This window comes from Chrysemys picta, chromosome 13 (genome assembly GCF_011386835.1).
Source record: "Chrysemys picta bellii isolate R12L10 chromosome 13, ASM1138683v2, whole genome shotgun sequence".
Taxonomy (NCBI): Eukaryota; Metazoa; Chordata; order Testudines; family Emydidae; genus Chrysemys; species Chrysemys picta.
In genome coordinates, this window is record NC_088803.1 from 52,012,446 (window position 1) to 52,029,087 (window position 16,642).

The 16,642-nt window shown below is 50.1% G+C and overlaps 2 protein-coding genes and 1 long non-coding RNA gene across 6 annotated transcripts in view; 2 read left to right on the top strand and 1 right to left on the bottom strand.

Annotated features, from left to right (window-relative positions):
- HELZ2 (helicase with zinc finger 2) overlaps positions 1-11,650 on the top strand; it is a 52,348-nt gene extending 40,698 nt beyond the window's left edge. For 3 of the 4 annotated variants that reach the window (XM_065566255.1, XM_008170004.4, XM_065566256.1), the window contains exons 14-20: positions 318-434; positions 1,238-1,433; positions 2,790-2,924; positions 4,396-4,614; positions 6,355-6,511; positions 7,094-7,261; positions 7,802-11,650. In XM_065566255.1, the coding sequence (XP_065422327.1) occupies positions 318-434; positions 1,238-1,433; positions 2,790-2,924; positions 4,396-4,614; positions 6,355-6,511; positions 7,094-7,261; positions 7,802-7,923 (1,114 nt within the window). In that variant the 3' untranslated portion in view covers positions 7,924-11,650. Of the gene's footprint in view, positions 1-317; positions 435-1,237; positions 1,434-2,789; positions 2,925-4,232; positions 4,615-6,354; positions 6,512-7,093; positions 7,262-7,801 lie in introns of all 4 variants that reach the window. The other variant, XR_010592401.1, reaches the window with a different exon arrangement.
- A 409-nt stretch (positions 11,651-12,059) lies between these two features.
- Positions 12,060-14,225, bottom strand: FNDC11 (fibronectin type III domain containing 11). Its single transcript, XM_005291843.4, has 2 exons — positions 13,974-14,225; positions 12,060-13,419 (listed from the first exon to the last, which is right to left on the bottom strand). Exons 1-2 carry the CDS (start codon positions 14,080-14,082, stop codon positions 12,473-12,475), a joined length of 1,056 nt encoding a protein of 351 aa, XP_005291900.3. The 5' UTR covers positions 14,083-14,225; the 3' UTR covers positions 12,060-12,472.
- A 1,045-nt stretch (positions 14,226-15,270) lies between these two features.
- Positions 15,271-16,642, top strand: part of LOC122173255 (uncharacterized) — a 48,001-nt gene continuing 46,629 nt past the window's right edge. The window contains exon 1 of the long non-coding RNA XR_010592406.1: positions 15,271-15,951. This is a non-coding gene — a long non-coding RNA (uncharacterized LOC122173255). The remainder of the gene's footprint in view (positions 15,952-16,642) is intronic.

Genomic DNA, 16,642 nt, shown 5'->3' on the forward strand with positions numbered 1-16,642 from the left:
AATGAAGCCGTCGTCTTTTCTGGATAACTTCAGAAATAGGTTACTGAGCTCTCTGACAAATGTTGACATTTGTTATCAATTCATCCAGTTTACTAACTGGAATAGAAAGAAGAAAATCTTTTGGCCCATCTAGGGAGAAATAAGCACAGGGCCTGAGAAAATGTAAAAGCTGGGACGTATTTCCTTAGAGATGCTGCTGGCGTATAACCAAGCTGGTACACTCCATTGTAGTGGGACATCTCCCAATGTGCGTGGATGTGGGGGTGTATAATGTTTATATTGAAAAATCCCCCCCCCTTTTTTTTTTTTAATTTCAGCGAAATAATTTTGCATCACCGAATCCGGCAGCCGTCCAATCCTTTCTGGCGAAAAATCCGTGACTTTGATGCAAAAGTGAAAAGAGGAGAGCAGATCTCAGAAGAGGAGGTTAAGAAGTGAGTGAAGAGACCCACGTGAGAGGTCTGGCTATCGTTGGCTGTCGCGGAGCTGTATTGGTGTGAAATAGCCAGTACCTGTATGCACCACAGTGCAGTCACTCAAATCCCCATCAGGGAGAGGTTTAGGAGGCAGTTGCTGGGCCAGAACGTCAGCGGGTGTAAGTCAGCATAGCTGCATGGAAGTCAATGGAGTGTTGCTGATTTACACCAGCTGAGAATCTGGCCCTCTGAGCTGTTGCCGAGATGGGAAATGGAAACTAAAGAACAAACCATGTCATGTTCCTGAGGTTGCTTTTTGGGGGGGGAATACAACCAAATCCCATTGAAACTATAGCACAGAATATGCTGTGTAGACCGTCACTCTCTGAATCCTCCGAGAGAATATGCATCAGATGAAGCAGTTTCTGTTGTGAACTGAGCATAAAGGGATACTTCCTCAGGGTAACCCTGCAAGCTGTGAGTGCTTCTAGAGTTATTTCTGCTAAGAGGGCTCCTCTTGTGTGGTTCATGAGACGCTGGGCTGTTGGACTGAAAAATGAAGCTACCAGGACTAGGGATGTAGAAGAATTTTGGACTATGTTTGTTCCCTGAAGCTATAGGTTCCACGGATTTCAGACTGCAGGGTGTCTCCAATGGGGCCTGTCAGAAACCCTTTATGGAGTGGTCCATGCTGGGGTGGGGTGGGGTATAACCCTTTGGGAAGGTGTATCCCATTTCTGGAGTAGGAACTGAGCCGAGGTGAAAGTTTCACAAGTGCTGCCACTAGTGCAGAGTCTGACATCCTTCACCTTAACCTACAGGTACAAAAACCTGTTGTCAGACGCCCGTGTGCATGAGCTGCAACTCCACAATGTCATCCTGTGCACGTGCTCCGCTGCCTCTGCCAACAGCCTTGTGGACAACCTGAACGTCAAGCAGATCCTCATTGATGAGTGCGCCATGTCCACTGAGCCAGAGACCCTCATACCCCTGGTCAGCTACGGGAAGGCAGAAAAGGTGAGTCCCTCGCAGTGGTAAGTCATTAGGGCGCTGTCAGTTGCCCCTGGAATTACTCCCTGCTCAGAGGATCTCTCCATTGGCTCTGCACTCGCTCTAGATCAGTGGTTCTCAAACTAGGGCTGCCGCTTGTTCAGGGAAAGCCCCTGGCGGGCCGGGCCGGTTTGTTTACCTGCCGCATCCGCAGGTTCGGCCTATCACAGCTCCCACTGGCCGCAGTTCGCCGCTCCAGGCCAATGGGGGCTGCAGGAAGTGGCGGCCAGCATGTCCCTTGGCCCGCGCTGCTTCCTGCAGTCCCCATTGGCCGAGAACGGCAAACCGCGGTCACTGGGAGCTGTGATCGGCCGAACCTGCGGATGCGGCACGTAAACAAACCGGCCCGGCCCGCCAGGGGCTTTCCCTGAACAAGCGGCGGCCCTAGTTTGAGAACCACTGCTCTAGACCGTACCTCGCTACTCATTGAAGTTTGCAGTTGTATTTCAAGGCTGTCCCTGATGGCCCCTGTGGTGATGCATGCACTCTTGTGGTGTCTCCTCCTTGTGTTCGGCAGCGTGGAGCACCAAGCAGAAGCCCTGGGATGCTGGGTGTTCTGCCCCACTATAAATCACCCTTTTAACTTGCAAGTGAGGCTCAATTCCAGTCAAACTGTGTGATGCATCCCAGGCTCAGAGGTGTACATTGTACATCTGCATTCACACCCCTCTGCATAAACACACCTACCCAAATACATCATGCGCGCACACGTCAATATATTGTATAAACACCCACACTTTATGGGGGTCTATTATGATGGTGACAACTGCAGTATAAAACTGGTCCGTATGCTCTCTAGCTAATTCCTTGACCTAAGGATCTCCTCTCAGCCCCACAAGTGCAATCTTTTAAACATGCTAAATCCATATTTTGGCTGGACTCTCCTAAAAGCACATTTGGAGCTGGAGAGAGAAGTAGATGGAAGATGTGAATGCTATTTTGGCCTTCTCTGGACGCATTTGTCACTGCAACCAGAAAACGTGCTGGCCCGGATAGACAATCTCAATGTGATGAGATGTGCTGTGGTTGTCCTATTGACCCACGTGGCCCTGGCCCTGAAGTTCGAGAAGATAATGGAGATTCTGGCAGGCTTTTGCTCAGTAAAGTGTCTTCAATAACAAATGACACCTAGACTGTAAACTAGGGACTGTGTTCTTTGGTGGGACCCTGATCCTGGATTGGGGTTCGTAGGTGCTGCCCGAATAGAAATAAATAGTAGTAATGTATGTGCCTTCACACACACGTCTCCTCCAAGTTAACTGGAAGGAGTGGGGTGGGAGAGGCAGAGAACCGGAGCCTATGTGTTCATGCCATGTATTCCAGGTTGTTTTGCTTGGGGACCATAAACAGTTGCGGCCTGTGGTCCACAATGATTTCTGCAAGAGCCTTGGCATGGAGATGTCCCTCTTCGAACGCTACCGGGACCAAGCCCAGATGCTGGACACGCAGTACCGCATGGTAGGAATCCCGTGGTGGTCTTTCTCCTGCCCCACGCCATAGGAAATGCTGTTGGCTTGCTCCAGCCCGTTGGGATGCGGATATTCTGCTGTAACATCTCCTCTGTTAATCCAGAGTCTGCTCTGAGTATTTACCTTTAGGGGAGCCTTCCTAGATATTGTTTTAGTCAGGACAGGCTACTCTCCACTGCAGAAGAACTTTCTGAAAATGGGTTTCTCAGCTTCCCTAGTACGTTGGCCACCTCTTCACTAGTTCTTCTCGCCTCTTAGATCGCCAGCTGACAAAGGGCAGGTACAGGGTCACAGGGGGTTGCTGATCTGTTTAGTTTAACCCTTTAGTCAATCTGACTGGCATATTGTTAGCCAGTAAATACATTCCTATCACTGATACCCTCCTCCATACTCCTATTTGTTATCTACACCCACAGGTTGTCTTGTCATAAATTAGACTTTAATTTCTTGCATCTGAAGAAGTGAGGTTTTTACCCACGAAAGCTTATGCCCAAATAAATCTGTTAGTCTTTAAGGTGCCACCAGACTCCTTGTTGTTCTTATGGAAAGACAGTCCCTGTCTCAATGTGCCTAGTACAATTGGGCCCTGATCCTGACTCAGGCCTTCGGGTGCTGTCACAATACAAATAATTCATAGGTCCTAATGCTGGAAAGGACCATTGTGATAATCGAATCCGACCTCCTGGATAATGCGGGCTCTGAGATGGCTCTGAATTCATTAATTAGCAATAGCCACCTTCAAAGGGTTCAATACTGGAGGAATTGCTGCCTTATAGAATGCACAAGTGTTGATCTCGCTGACCCAGGCAAAACGGCAGTCACTGCGCTGCTTGAGCGGGCGCTGCCTTCTGGGTTAACTGTCAGAAGAGCTTTTCTGTAAAGCATTGGGCATATTCTAAATAGCAGATGGGCAAAATGTTGGTTGGCCTCTGATTTTGCCCATGCAATTGATTGATATGGGAATACACAACTCAAGGGGCGGGGGAGGGATAGCTCAGTGGTTTGAGCATTGGCCTGCTAAACCCAGGGTTGTGAGTTCAATCCTTGAGGGGGCCACTTGGGGATCTGGGGCAAAATCAGTACTTGGTCCTGCTAGTGAAGGCAGGGGGCTGGACTCCATGACCTTTCAAGGTCCCTTCCACTTCTAGGAGATGGGATATCTCCATTTGAAATTGAAAAAAAAATGAAAGGGGCTGGGCACCCAGTTGTCACGTGCAGAATGCGTAGCTACACACCTGCTCTCTTGTCCATATCTATCTGTATACAGGTGACACTGAATTGCTTGCCCTTTCCATAGGGGGCAGCATTTTGGAGGCTATTAAGAATGGCTATGTGGCCGGTTGTATGAAGAGATATGGCTTGAGAAATTGGTGGTAGACAGCCTGCTTAAAGAGGTACTGTGGGACCCGGAGCTGTCACTTTTGTTACTCACCCAAGGTTCTCTCCTTTTGATCTGTCAGCAAAAGGACATCTGCAGGTTCCCATCCCAGGAATTTTACAAGAGCAAGCTGACGACCTGCCCTGAGCTTAAACGCCCTACCAGCGCACTTGAACACAGATACAAAAGCGGCTGTGCAATCATCTTCGGGCACATAGAGGGGAAGGAGCAGAGTCTGATGGTCTCCACCGAGGAGGGGAACGAGAATTCCAGGGCTAACCTGGAAGAAGTGGAACAGGTGGTGAGTAGCCAGCAGGACATTTTTTGCTGGCAGACGGTGAGGGTGGAGTAAGGCAGCACTTGGACTTACGGACATATTGTTCGGCATCTGGTATTGTTTGCTTGCTGGGTGGGTCCCATTTAATAGTTATCCAGCCTGAAATGCTCTTCAGCCCATCAGCGGCAAACATTGACCGTGTTCAGTCTATGCAACCCAGCTGCCATTTTGTCATTGAAAGGAGTTGCTAAGAGACGCATAAGATCTAAACATGAATAAGGTCAATGCATCCATTGAAACAGCCCGGCCCTCTCTGTGCCCTCTTCACGAGCTGCTTTTTGTCTTGGACCCACATTCAGTCTGCCAGGGAGTCTCATGCTTCTTGCCAGCCACCCCTGTTTTCCGCACCGCAGACAAGCTCTGGCCCCACCTTCCTGTGTGCTAGAGACAGTCTTGGTATCAATCAGCCATTCGTGAAATACCACAGGGCGTCCCGGGGAGCTGCAGAAGCAGGTTTCTGTGCATGGAGCGTATCTTGCTAGGGAAGGATGGACTCGCGTGGTAATGGGAGAGTGAGGGTTAGGACTCAGCTGGGGGGAAGGATAGGGCTGGTCCTGTCTCCCCATCCCTCAGGCTGCTCCCCTATTCCCTCTGTCTATCAAGTCCCTGATACGGCCAGACTACCACTACCTCTTAGCCATGCTCTCTTCCCTGGTGGCTGGCAGCAGCAGAGGGAGCACTGAGAGTAGATGAGTCTTCCCTGCCCTCAGTGACCGGTTGGTGTCCATGGGGCCCTGGTGGAGGTACTGGAGCTGACAGGAGCTCATGGGGAATCTCATGGACTGTCCCAGGCAGCCCCTGGCATTCACTTATTTTCACACGTCCAGTGAGAGGCCCAGGCCCAGGCTTGGTCTGGCCAGTGGGGCTGGACCACGTTGTTCAGGAAAGCCCGGCGTACAGCACTATTTGGTGAGCACGAGCCAGTGCACACGCTGGTCATGGGGAAAGCATTAGTGGTGTTAACAACTGCTGCCTTTAAACGCTGCTGTAGCCAGCACAGCTCTGGTCTGCCTTGGACGGGGCAGCGTTGGTCAGGGCTTGCTGAAATATCCAGCACTAGTTCAAAGATGTTTGGTCCTGTTGATGTCGCAGCTAGCAAGGGCTCTCTGCAGTGTGTCAGTGTGAAGCCCTCGCTCACCCTTAGTTAATGTGGCTACCAGCACAAAACCAAGATGTGATCGTCCTGCATCTATTTTTTTTTTCTTTTTAATTGTCTTGGGTCTGGGTTGACACAGTGATGTCAGCAAGGAGTTGTGCTATGCCTCGCTGAGCCCTCGGAGACCCATGGGTAGGGCTGGGAAAACCAGGCTGAGTTTCCTTGCTTTAACGTTCAAATCTCTGGCTTTGCTGCCCAAGACTAGCTCGACACCAATCTCTTCCTCCACCCCCTTGGTCTCTGCGCCTTGTGGACAGAGATTGGGGAGAGGCTGAGATGAGCGGTGCAACCACATACCAGAACAATGTTGGTGAAAGGGGCCATGTGGACAAGAAGCCAGAGTGCATCACTGAGTGGGGTATCAACGGGATGGCATAAAGCTGGAGGGAACCTCGTGTCTTCTCTTCCTCCTTTCTTACCAGTCTGAAGCCGGAGGGACCTGTTCTCTGTCCCTCCACAGTGATTCCACCGATGTGTGGAATGAAGGAAAAGGCTGTTTTCCCCCACCCCAAACGAGCAAGAGCTCACGTTGTGTCCCCCCCCCTCAGGTGAGGATAGCAAAGCAGCTGACCCTGGATGGCACCATCAAGCCAGTGAGTGTTGCCATCCTGAGCCCGTACAACGCCCAGGTGTCGGAGATCAATAAACGTCTCACCCAGGAGGGTATCCGCGGGATGACCGTTTGCACCATCATGAAAAGTCAAGGTAAGGTCCATAGGGAACGGCAGAGTTCTCTATTTCAGCTGGTGTGAAGTAAGGTCATTACCCTTCTCCACCCTCCTGTGGGGTACAGCGCCTTGTCACACAGAATCACCAAATCTCATGGGTCACGGCTTGCTTCAGCCGCCGGGAGAGACCCCACGGAGCTGGCTTTCTGGGCGATTCTTGGTCGCAATCAGCAGCGAGGGGAGCCCTTGAAATACCTATATAAAGAAATCCTCCAAATCTTTGTGTCTCAGAAAACCAGCCACGTGGATGGAGCGCAATTGTTGAACATAAGTGAAGAAGTTAAATGTGAATGACGCTTGGAGGGGAGGTCGGGGTTGCTAAAGTGAGCATTCTTCATAGAGCCAGGGTCTGCAGTAAGGCAGCTGCTCTCGTAAAAATGACGATGGGATACAGTAATGGCTCCAAATGCTGTAGGAACACAGCTGTAAACTGCGATAGTCTAGACTCTTGCTGTAGAGGAATGGATGTTATTCCAGTAGGGAAGCGTAACTGGACACTTTCTGGCTGAATGCCTTTAACTTCGCCATCAATAAAACTGGTGCAATTCCTTCTCTCTAGGGAGTGAATGGAAGTACGTGATCCTGACCACTGTACGCTCCTGCTCTCGATCGGATATTGATAGGAAACCCACCAAAAGCTGGCAGAAGAAGTACCTGGGATTTGTTATTGACCCAAACCAGGTCAATGTAGCCATCACTCGGGCTCAAGAGGGGCTCTGCATTATAGGTGAGTCTCCTGGGAAGGTGCATGAAGCTAGGGTGGGAGAAGAAACGCTGTAAAAGGAAGTGGGGATCCGAACTTAAAGGCAAAAGAAGACGGTCTGTCTTCGTTTTTCTATCCTTTACAATGTCAATGATTTTGAAGTTCGAGTGGCTGGGAACCAACCCATGTATTGGAACTACCCTTCAGAGTGGAGAGCAGTGATCATATGCGTCTCTCGCATGTTGTTAACATACATTCAGAGTATTGCCTTATTTCTCTGTTGTTTTAATCATATTCTTTCTTTGCATGCTGGATCTGTAGTCCAGCAGAATTTGACCTGTTGGTATTTCTCTGTTGATCACGTGGACAGGATATGTTTACAGTGATATGGCAATGGTTGGGCCCTGGCTGGGGACTTTGGGGCTGAAAGAAATGTCCCCCGGGTTATCCAGCACAGTTTGGCTTTTTTCTCTAGGCCCAGAGGTTACAGACAGGTCCGCCAAGTGTTCTGTGGAAACAGATTAGCCTTTTCTGCTCACTGTTGTTTTTCCCTTCTACCAACAGGAAACCGTTATCTCCTAGAATCCAACCCTTTGTGGAGAAGACTGCTGGAGCATTACAAACGGATGGATTGCAGCACTTTGGCTCACGACATTCGGGTCAGAAAGAAGTCAGCCCTTCACTGATGTGAATGGATCACAACTGGATATACCAGTCCCTGCCTGAAATGTTTGATGGGTACATTGGGGAACAATGCTGTGTTCAGGCCTCTTTTCTACCCGTCCGACATTAACCAGTGACCAAAAGGCACCAGGGATTGGCAAGCTGCACTTTCCTTGCATGTTGACCACTTACCTTAAGCTTTTTTTAATGAAAAGGCAACCTTGGATCAAGACTTTCAGCATCTGCAAACCAAAAAGCTTTGGAAGTTGAGGGTGCAGGGGGAGATTGTGCTATTTTGTGGAAGCCAAGAGATCCTCAGTGGAATTCCCATCCTGCCTTTTTGTGACAGCAGCTATTCTTTGGGGACCAAGTGGATATTTCCACTTCATCAGGAGGTGAAGGATGGTGTGTGATGGACCTACAGCTGAGCTGTAGGATCAAGGCTGCCGAGTGCTACCACTAATTCTGAAACCAAGGCCAGGAACCAACTAAGGCGATCTCATTTCTCAAAGCAGAAAAAACAATCTGTTTTATTTTAAATGAAGGAAGAAGAAACTGGGAGAAAACCAAAAAAAGAATATTCTTGGCCTTTAAGAATTGGTAAATCTCACTTAGCCAAGGTTGTGGTGACCAGTATAAAGCGAATGAAGACTGTGGGGGACAAGCTCTACCAGCAGATTTTGACATTGCAAAGATATTTTTAAGCTGCCCACCTAGTTTTACTTGAAAATGTTTCCTCGTGTAAAGAATGTTTCCTCTTTTTTTTAAAAGCTGCTTCTAACTTATTGACTTTTAACTCAGTGAACTTTGCTTTGCAATCAAAGGCCCATACTTTTGGCCATGTGATATGTATGTGTATATATTTTTAAAATAGCCAAATTGCTGTGAACTGGGAGGTGTAAATCACTAGAGAACAGGACACTAACAGGAACAGGAATTATTTTTCCCAATAATTCAGTTCTGATCATGCCTGTGTAGTGGCGAAACGGTGCTCGGCGCTGAGCCTTGTTAAGCTGGAGCGGCTTACGTAGGCCTGGTATTTCTGGGGGACAGCACCTTTATCTCATTATTCCAGTTCTGACTATACGTGTGCCTGCCTCAGCGCTCCCTGAGACCAAACACATGGACACCTGTAGATGTCCGTGTAAGACTGATCCAAGCTGCCATTACAACATTTTTTTTTTTTTAAATCAAATGAAAACAAGGTGGGCCAAGTGCCGTCCCTGGTGTAACTACTGACCTTTGTGACTTCAACAAGAGTTATAGCCGGGATGAATGAATGCTGTGTTTGCAGGGCTCCTTTCCTGATGTGAAGGAATGTGCAATAAGAAAACCTGAACACCCAGCATGTAATGTCCTACTCCATTTCCGTGGGCCTTCCTGTTCGGTTTGAGTCATGTGCAGCCATGGAAAGGACCCAACCTGTGCAGAAGGTTCTCATTCCTCGACTTCTTGTTTTGAAACTGCTTGCTTGCCCTCCATGTAATAGACCTGGTTTCTGGTGAAAACACACACATCTGCTAGCACTGCAGCATATGGGTCCAAGTCCCATGTCTGAGGAAAGAATGTAGACGGCTTCCTCGTTATTTCTAAGGGGCACTGGATAAAGGCTGGTCATAGAATCTGAGGCCAGAAGAGATCACCAGCTCATCCAGACTGACCTCTTGTGTATCACAGGCCACTGCACACTAAGCCCAACCACCAAAGTTTTTCAGCCCTCAAGAGACTAAACTATTATGTGCCACAGGCAGAGAACGGGTGAGTTCTTAGGCCTGACAGTTGTCCCACATTGAAGCCTCTTATCTCAAGGATTCCAGATGGGCCTTGTTTTTGCAAACCAATTGTTTTTACGACTTCAGAATAAACTCTGGACAGAGATCGCTTTGTGGACTCGTGAAACAAATGGTGAAAGCCTGTATGGGAATCCTTAAGTTAAACATTTCAGTATGGTGCACATATCCCAGCAGAGAGAACACTGTATTGCTAACACACTCATCGTGGTCCCTTTAAGCCCAGTGGGCCTTATTCTCCTCCCTCTAGTATACATCCAGAGTTTCTCCGTGGAAAGAATGCAGGTTACACAAGTGTACAACAGATATAAATGGGAGGAGAATCAGATGCACTGTAGGGGCTTAGTTTGATACTGCTGAGCATTATTTAGCCGTGTTACCTTGGCATGTACCATTTTCCACTTGTTTGTATTTAAAAAAACAAAAACAAAATACCCCCCCCCCCCCCCGCCCCACCAAACTACTACACCTTGTGAGGTAAAGTCTAGAGTGAAGTACTTTGTTCAGTCACTGTTAACTTACAAGGCAACAGATCAGCATCCTCTCCGGAAACTTACTCCGAAAGAGATCGGTCTCATAACTTGTGTTCGAAAATGCTGCCCTGTGGCCTACCAACTACAGTGAGATCGCAGCTCAGACTGCTGGGTTGCATTGATGTTGTAAATAGGTAGTTGCATAATTGATCATGTAGCCTCAGTAGCCAGGGGTTAGTAGGAAGGGCAATGAGTGTAACGTTTTGTAGAGACTATTCCTGATAACTGAATACTGCGTTAGGGATATTGTGCTTCTGGATATACAGAATCAGAGAAGTTCATATGGAAAAGACTCATTGAATGTAGTCCAGCTTCTGATGCATAGAGAGATTTGAATCAGTTATTTATGATGGAAGGATTTTTACATAAAACTATTGACATAAAGACAAACCTTTTTTATTAGGGGGGGGGAAAGCCCCCACTATAATTCCAATGGCATGTGTCTGGAACGATGGTGTGCAGTTTGTCGGCCACATCACAAGCGCCACATCTTAGAGTTTGATTAAAAACAAGGCTTGTGAATGGTAAAATAGGAGATCAGAATGGTTTCCTAGGGAGATGCTGTGAGTGGGAAATATCCTGTCATCATAAACATCAGGAGTTGAACTCCAGCTGGTGCTGACCAAAGGTGCATGCCCAAAAAACAGCACAATGGCTGCAGTTTGGGCGGAAAGTTGTCCATCCCAGTCCTGAAACCCCTGAAAAGTCATGCACAGCCCACTATGCCGTGCGTCTGACAGCAGTCCTGGCGGGGTGGGTATGGGCTGCAGCTAAGAGGTTGGAGTACAATCTAAGCACAGCACCCTCACCACCCCCACTCCATACAGCTTGTTCTTTCTGCAGGATTGGGGTGAGGGGCTGGCTTTGGGTTCTCAGCCAGAAGACAAGCACGTGTGAAAATTGCCTTTGTGGGACATGTCCATTCATACTGGAGAGTAGCATCGCTTTCCCCACCACTGCCTAGACTTTGACCCTATGTGAGTTCACGAAAGGTGATCTGCATGTAGAGTAAACAGTGTCTCGGGCTTCAGTCTGCCTGATGGTTGTGATTTTAGCACTCGCCCGTGGGTCTGCTCCTGCTCGCAGTAAAACCAATAGAAAAATCCTCCGTAAGAATAGACGTGGGCCCGTGGCGCTGTTCCTGTGTAGAATATGATCCACTGCAATAAATCAGTTTTTAAATGGAAATAAAATGTTACGGGTTGTGAAATGCAAATTAAGGAACCTTAAATGGGGCAGGTTTTTTATCTTGTGTGTGTCTGTACCATGTGACTTGTAACCGATTTGGAGCAACATTTTTTGGATACAAATATTTTTATCTGCGGCTAATGTTTTTAAATAAGAACCTCAACATTCTTGTTTCATATTTAAGCCATAATTGTAAAGATGATTGAATTTATTAAATGAAAAATGTTTATTTATGGGAATGAAGTGTGTGTGTGTCCATGCGTGAGTCGAATCTGTGCTATATTTAATTAAAAGGATTCTACCGAACTGAATCTGGACAGAAAACAGATGGGAAAAGAGGAAGTTAGCATTAACCCCAAACGGAAGAAACTGTTTTACAGAGGTTGATCCCTGGAGATTTTGCCCTCTCCTGTTTTTAAGTCAAAAAAGGATCTTTTCATGCACTATAGAGCATTACCATGGGACGGGAAATGAGAGGGCAACTACATGGCAGAGGCTGGTGGAAGGAACCTGGGGATGGAGACTGGGCAGTGGTGAGCGATCATGGGGATTGGGATTCAAGTGAGTATGTGCGTGTAAAAAGAGCACTGTTGCTGTGACAAGGGGCAATGAGGAAAGGACACAAGGAGTCGGGGGGAGGGGGAAGAGCAATGAAAAGTGAGGACATTGTGTGGGAAGAAGGCACTGGGTCAGCTGTTGATTTGTAGGAAGGCACCGGACAGTGGATAAACTTTCCCTAAATTGTTTTGTGTCAGACACAATGTGGTCATCTTTTACCCACTGCTATAGTCTGCTTAGCCTACTCACTACAAGGGGTAGCTGGCCTTCATTGGCAACGGATGGCACGAAGGGTGGGTGGAGGCACAAGGGGTGGTGGTGACTGTTAAACTGTGTTGTTTTCAGCCCATAAAGATGTATATGAGGCACTTTGTAAAATTACAATGTAAGACAGAACAAGCTCAATTTTTATGCAAAAACCTTTAAAAATACATTTTAAATTTTACTTATTCAACTTCTTTGAATTGATAAAATTAGAAAATTCTTGTCTGCTGCTTCATCCGTCAGGGTTCGCACGTGGTGCTCTCCATGTCTTCCTCAGGGTAAGGTTTTGTCTTCAATGTGATGGTATCACGCCACTGTTCATAGACGAGTGTGTAAACCTCTGCCCTTTTAACTGTGAATCTGTATGATCTGTCAGACAGCAGGTTCCGGATTTCACACATGTTGGACGTGACCGGCATTATTCCACACTGGATCCTCTCTTGCTGGGTTCGGGGCTCCAGGAGCTTAAACCTGAGTTCATACTGTTCAGGCTGTGACTGTTGACTTGTGATAAACCACTTGAGGCTCACCCAGTCCTCATATGCCACTGATTCCTTTCGATCAAACATCACTGGCATCTTGGTACTCAGAACAAGCCTAATGTGTGGGATTTTGGTAGCCCCAACATCCGACACCAGACGATGCTTGACATACAGCCGTCCAGGCACTAGCATGGCAAGGAAATTATCCATCAGCTCAGACAGATTTGACAGCTTTTGCTTGACCAAGTCCCACCTGGCGAGGAATGTTACCATGTCATAGGTCTCCAGGAAGTGGACCAGCTCCTCCCGCCCCTGTTCCAATTGTTCTAACAGGTCAGTTAAGAGCAACAGCTGGATTTTGGTTTGGACTGTTCCAACCTTCTTCATCCTCTGGAATCTCCAGAGGTCAATCAGCTGGAACATAGTGGTGGGCAGCATGAGGTGGTTCTGGTCTCCCAGTGCCAAATGTTTGGGCAGAATTTCAATGTAATAAGAGCACTTTTTCAGAAGCTCAATTCGCTTATGGTGGCGTTTCAGCAGGTGGAGACTCAAGTCAGAGTGCAGGAACTCGAGCACAATGTTCTTCCTCTCCGTGTACATCTTCCAGGTTTCATTCTCCTGGTCCTCCTCTTCGTTGTACAAAATACTCTGCAGATTTTCTATCTCATTCAAATACACATCCATGGTTCCAAAACTCATAGTTGCTGTGCAGGAAAGCAACAATAACATCATTTAAGAACCAAAGGAAAAGCAGTCAACATGGAGCATACCATGATGGTGACTGCTGTTTCCTTATACTTCTTTAACATTAATTATAAATTATCTTAGAAATTAGAGATGGGATAAGAACTGTTAGACTCAATCAGGCTCCCTGCCAATGCAAGAACATGTCTTTCTAACATTATGATTTTGAGTGCTTTGTCTAGTCTAGAATTCCCCCCCTTCCTGCACCCTTCCTCCCTTCAGGGGTCCCCCCTTCCTGCCCCTCCCCTGGGAATTCCCCCCTTCCTGCACCCTTCCTCCCTTCAGGGGTCCCCCCTTCCTGCCCCTCCCCTGGGAATTCCCCCCTTCCTGCACCCTTCCTCCCTTCAGGGGTCCCCCCTTCCTGCCCCTCCCCTGGGATCCCCCCTTCCTGCAGCCTCCCCCCTTTTCCTGCACCATCCTCTCAGGGGTCCCCCCTCCATGCCCCTCCCCCGCCCCCTTTCTGCCCCCGGGTCCCCTCTGGCTGGTTGCCCGCGGGGGCGGGGGGTCTCCTGACCTGTGGCCGAGCCGGGCGGCGTGTCCCGGGGCAGTTCCCCGCCGCCCCCTCTCCTGGGCCGGGCTGCCCTGGCTCCGGCCAGCCCCGGGCAGCTGCCATGGGAACCCATTGTTCGTGCAGCCCCCCCCCCCCCCCGCGGGTTCTGGGGCCCGCCCCGTCTGCCCCCCGCGGGCAGGGCAGGGCTGGGGGGGTTCGAGTGAGGGGGGCCTGGACAGTGGGGGGGGGGTTAAATGGGCGAGGGGCGGGGAGAGGCACGGGAGGTCAGGGGATGGGGGGCTGGGGGAAGCACAGGCAGGGCTGGGAGAGGCAGAGAAGGGGGGCTGGGCTGGGCAGGGCTGTGCGGGTGGGAGCCTGGGAGAGGCACAGGTAAGGCTGGGGGTAGGGGGCTGGGAGAGGCAGAGGAGGGGCTGGGGAGGTCTGTGTGGGGCTGGGAGAAGCAGAGAAGGGGAGCTGTGGGGGCCGGGGAGAGGCACAGGGAGTTCAGGGTGTGGGGGGCTGGGGAGAAGCACTGGGAGGTCAGGGGGTGGGGAGCGGGGAGAGGCACAGGTAAGGCTGGGGGAAGGGGGCTGGGAGAGGCACAGCCAGGGCTGGGGAGGTCTGTGGGGGGCTGGGAGAAGCAGAGAAGGGGGGCTGTGGGGGTGGGGGCCGGGGAGAGGCACGGGAGGTCAGGGGGTGGGGGATGGGGGAAGCACAGGCAGGGCTGGGAGAGGCAGAGAAGGGGGGCTGGGCTGGGCTGGGCTGGGCAGGGCTGTGGGGGTGGGAGCCTGGGAGAGGCACAGGTAAGGCTGGGGGTAGGGGGCTGGGAGAGGCAGAGGAGGGGCTGGGGAGGTCTGTGTGGGGCTGGGAGAAGCAGAGAAGGGGAGCTGTGGGGGCCGGGGAGAGGCACAGGAAGGTCAGGGGGTGGGGAGCGGGGAGAGGCACAGGTAGAGCTGGGGGTAGGGGGCTGGGGAGGTGGGAGAGGCACAGCCAGGGCTGGGGAGGTCTGTGGGGGGCCTAGGAGAAGCAGAGAAGGGGGGCTGTGGGGGTGGGGGCCGGGGAGAGGCACAGGGATTTCAGGGTGTGAGGGGCTGGGGAGGCACAGACAGAGCTGGGGGTAGGGGGCTGGGAGAGGCAGAGGAGGGGCTGGGGAGGTGGGAGAGGCACAGGTGAGTGTCTGGATGAGTGGGGAACGGGGGGGGGAATGAGTGAGGGGCAGCTGGGTTGGTTCTGCGGCGCTGGGCAGGATGGGGAGGTCTGAGCTGGGTCGGTGGCAGAGGACTGCTCGGGGGAAGGGGATGGGTCTGTGCCCGGTGCTGGGGAGGACACCTGGAGACAGCAGCATAGAAGCTCTCTTAAGGGCTAAGACCAGCCCTGATTTTTTATTTGCAGTTTGTTTCTTTGCGCTCCTGCCTGCCTGGTTTTGGATCCTATGATTTCACTGTCTCAGCCGGCAGGGAGAATACGGCTGGCCCATGGCCCATACCCCATCCTGGGCTTGCACGTGCCCAGGTACCTACTGTTATAGATTTCATTCCTACCTGCTTCCGCGGTGGGGTTTGGGGCACTGAGAACTATGCTTAGGACCTAATAAATACATTTTGCTGCACAAAACGAACCGGTTCAGATACTTGGCCCTGAGCCCATTTTCAATTAATTTTCTTGAAGGGGTTTACACAACTTCCTGCCTTAGGGCCAGATCCCAGATACTGTGTAGTACCTGATTCCTGGAGCTGGCTGATTGGTGGCGGAAGGGGTGTGAGTAAGGGGATCCCAATGTGGCCCTTAACATTTAAGTTCTATGTGTGAAGACTGGAAGAATATAGAGAAGTGGACGGAGAACTACCCCAACGGGGGAATCAAAGGACCTGCTAGGCAGCCGTAAGGGACAAGCTGCAAAGGCCTTCTGCTAAGACTGCTCTGCATCGACTCCTGGGAATGTCACCGGTTGGAACAGACAGGAAAGTCCCGGTCGATCTCAAGTGCACTCATGGGCTAGAAGGTGAGTGCTGGACTCTTAATGTCCATGGGGTTTGATTTACGGGAAAACAGGCTTTTAGTGAGTCCTTAGGAGAGGGAGCTCTACTCCCCCTCGAACCATTGCTAGGTCAGAACTTAAGGATGAAAGATAATTTTCTATATCATTTCTCCACAAGAGGGCAGCAAAATTGTTCCCCCCCCCCGCCCCCCCCAGTGGAAAACACTGAAATATTTTCACTGTTTTAAACTTTGCCTCGTTGCAGTGGGAGCGTGCTATTGAATAGTGACTAGGCAGGGGAAGAAATACGGGTGAGATGTTTTTGGCTGCCCAACACGAAGCATCCAAGTCACCTACCCAAAACAACCCCCTCCACACACTTTCCCAGAGTAGAAGAAGAAAAACTAGACGGGTTTGGGAGGGTCCAGTGCAGAGAGAGAACTGAGCAGCTCATTTCCCCCTTTATGAGCATCTCCTTCATATGCCAACCACTGCAGAGCCACCACTCTGTAGCCTCTAGACCCACCTCCCTCACCTTTCACCCACTGCACACACTTCCCCCCTCCCCGCATTTTTCTCTGCTGCCACCCACCCTGCACTTTTCACGCACAGCACTCGGTTTAAACCTTCTGTATCCATGACCTTCACCTGCCACCCACTACACCTCCTCTTCTTGCACACAATGTATTATACCTTGATCCCTGCTCCTTCCTCC

Bases quoted from the DNA above. Each gene is read 5' to 3' on its own strand.
- FNDC11 (XM_005291843.4), bottom strand. From the start codon at position 14,082: ATGGGTTCCCATGGCAGCTGCCCGGGGCTGGCCGGAGCCAGGGCAGCC. The intron at 13,420-13,973 runs GTCAGGAGACCC...TTTCCTGCACAG, and splicing joins GCCGCCCGGCTCGGCCACAG to CAACTATGAGTTTTGGAACC.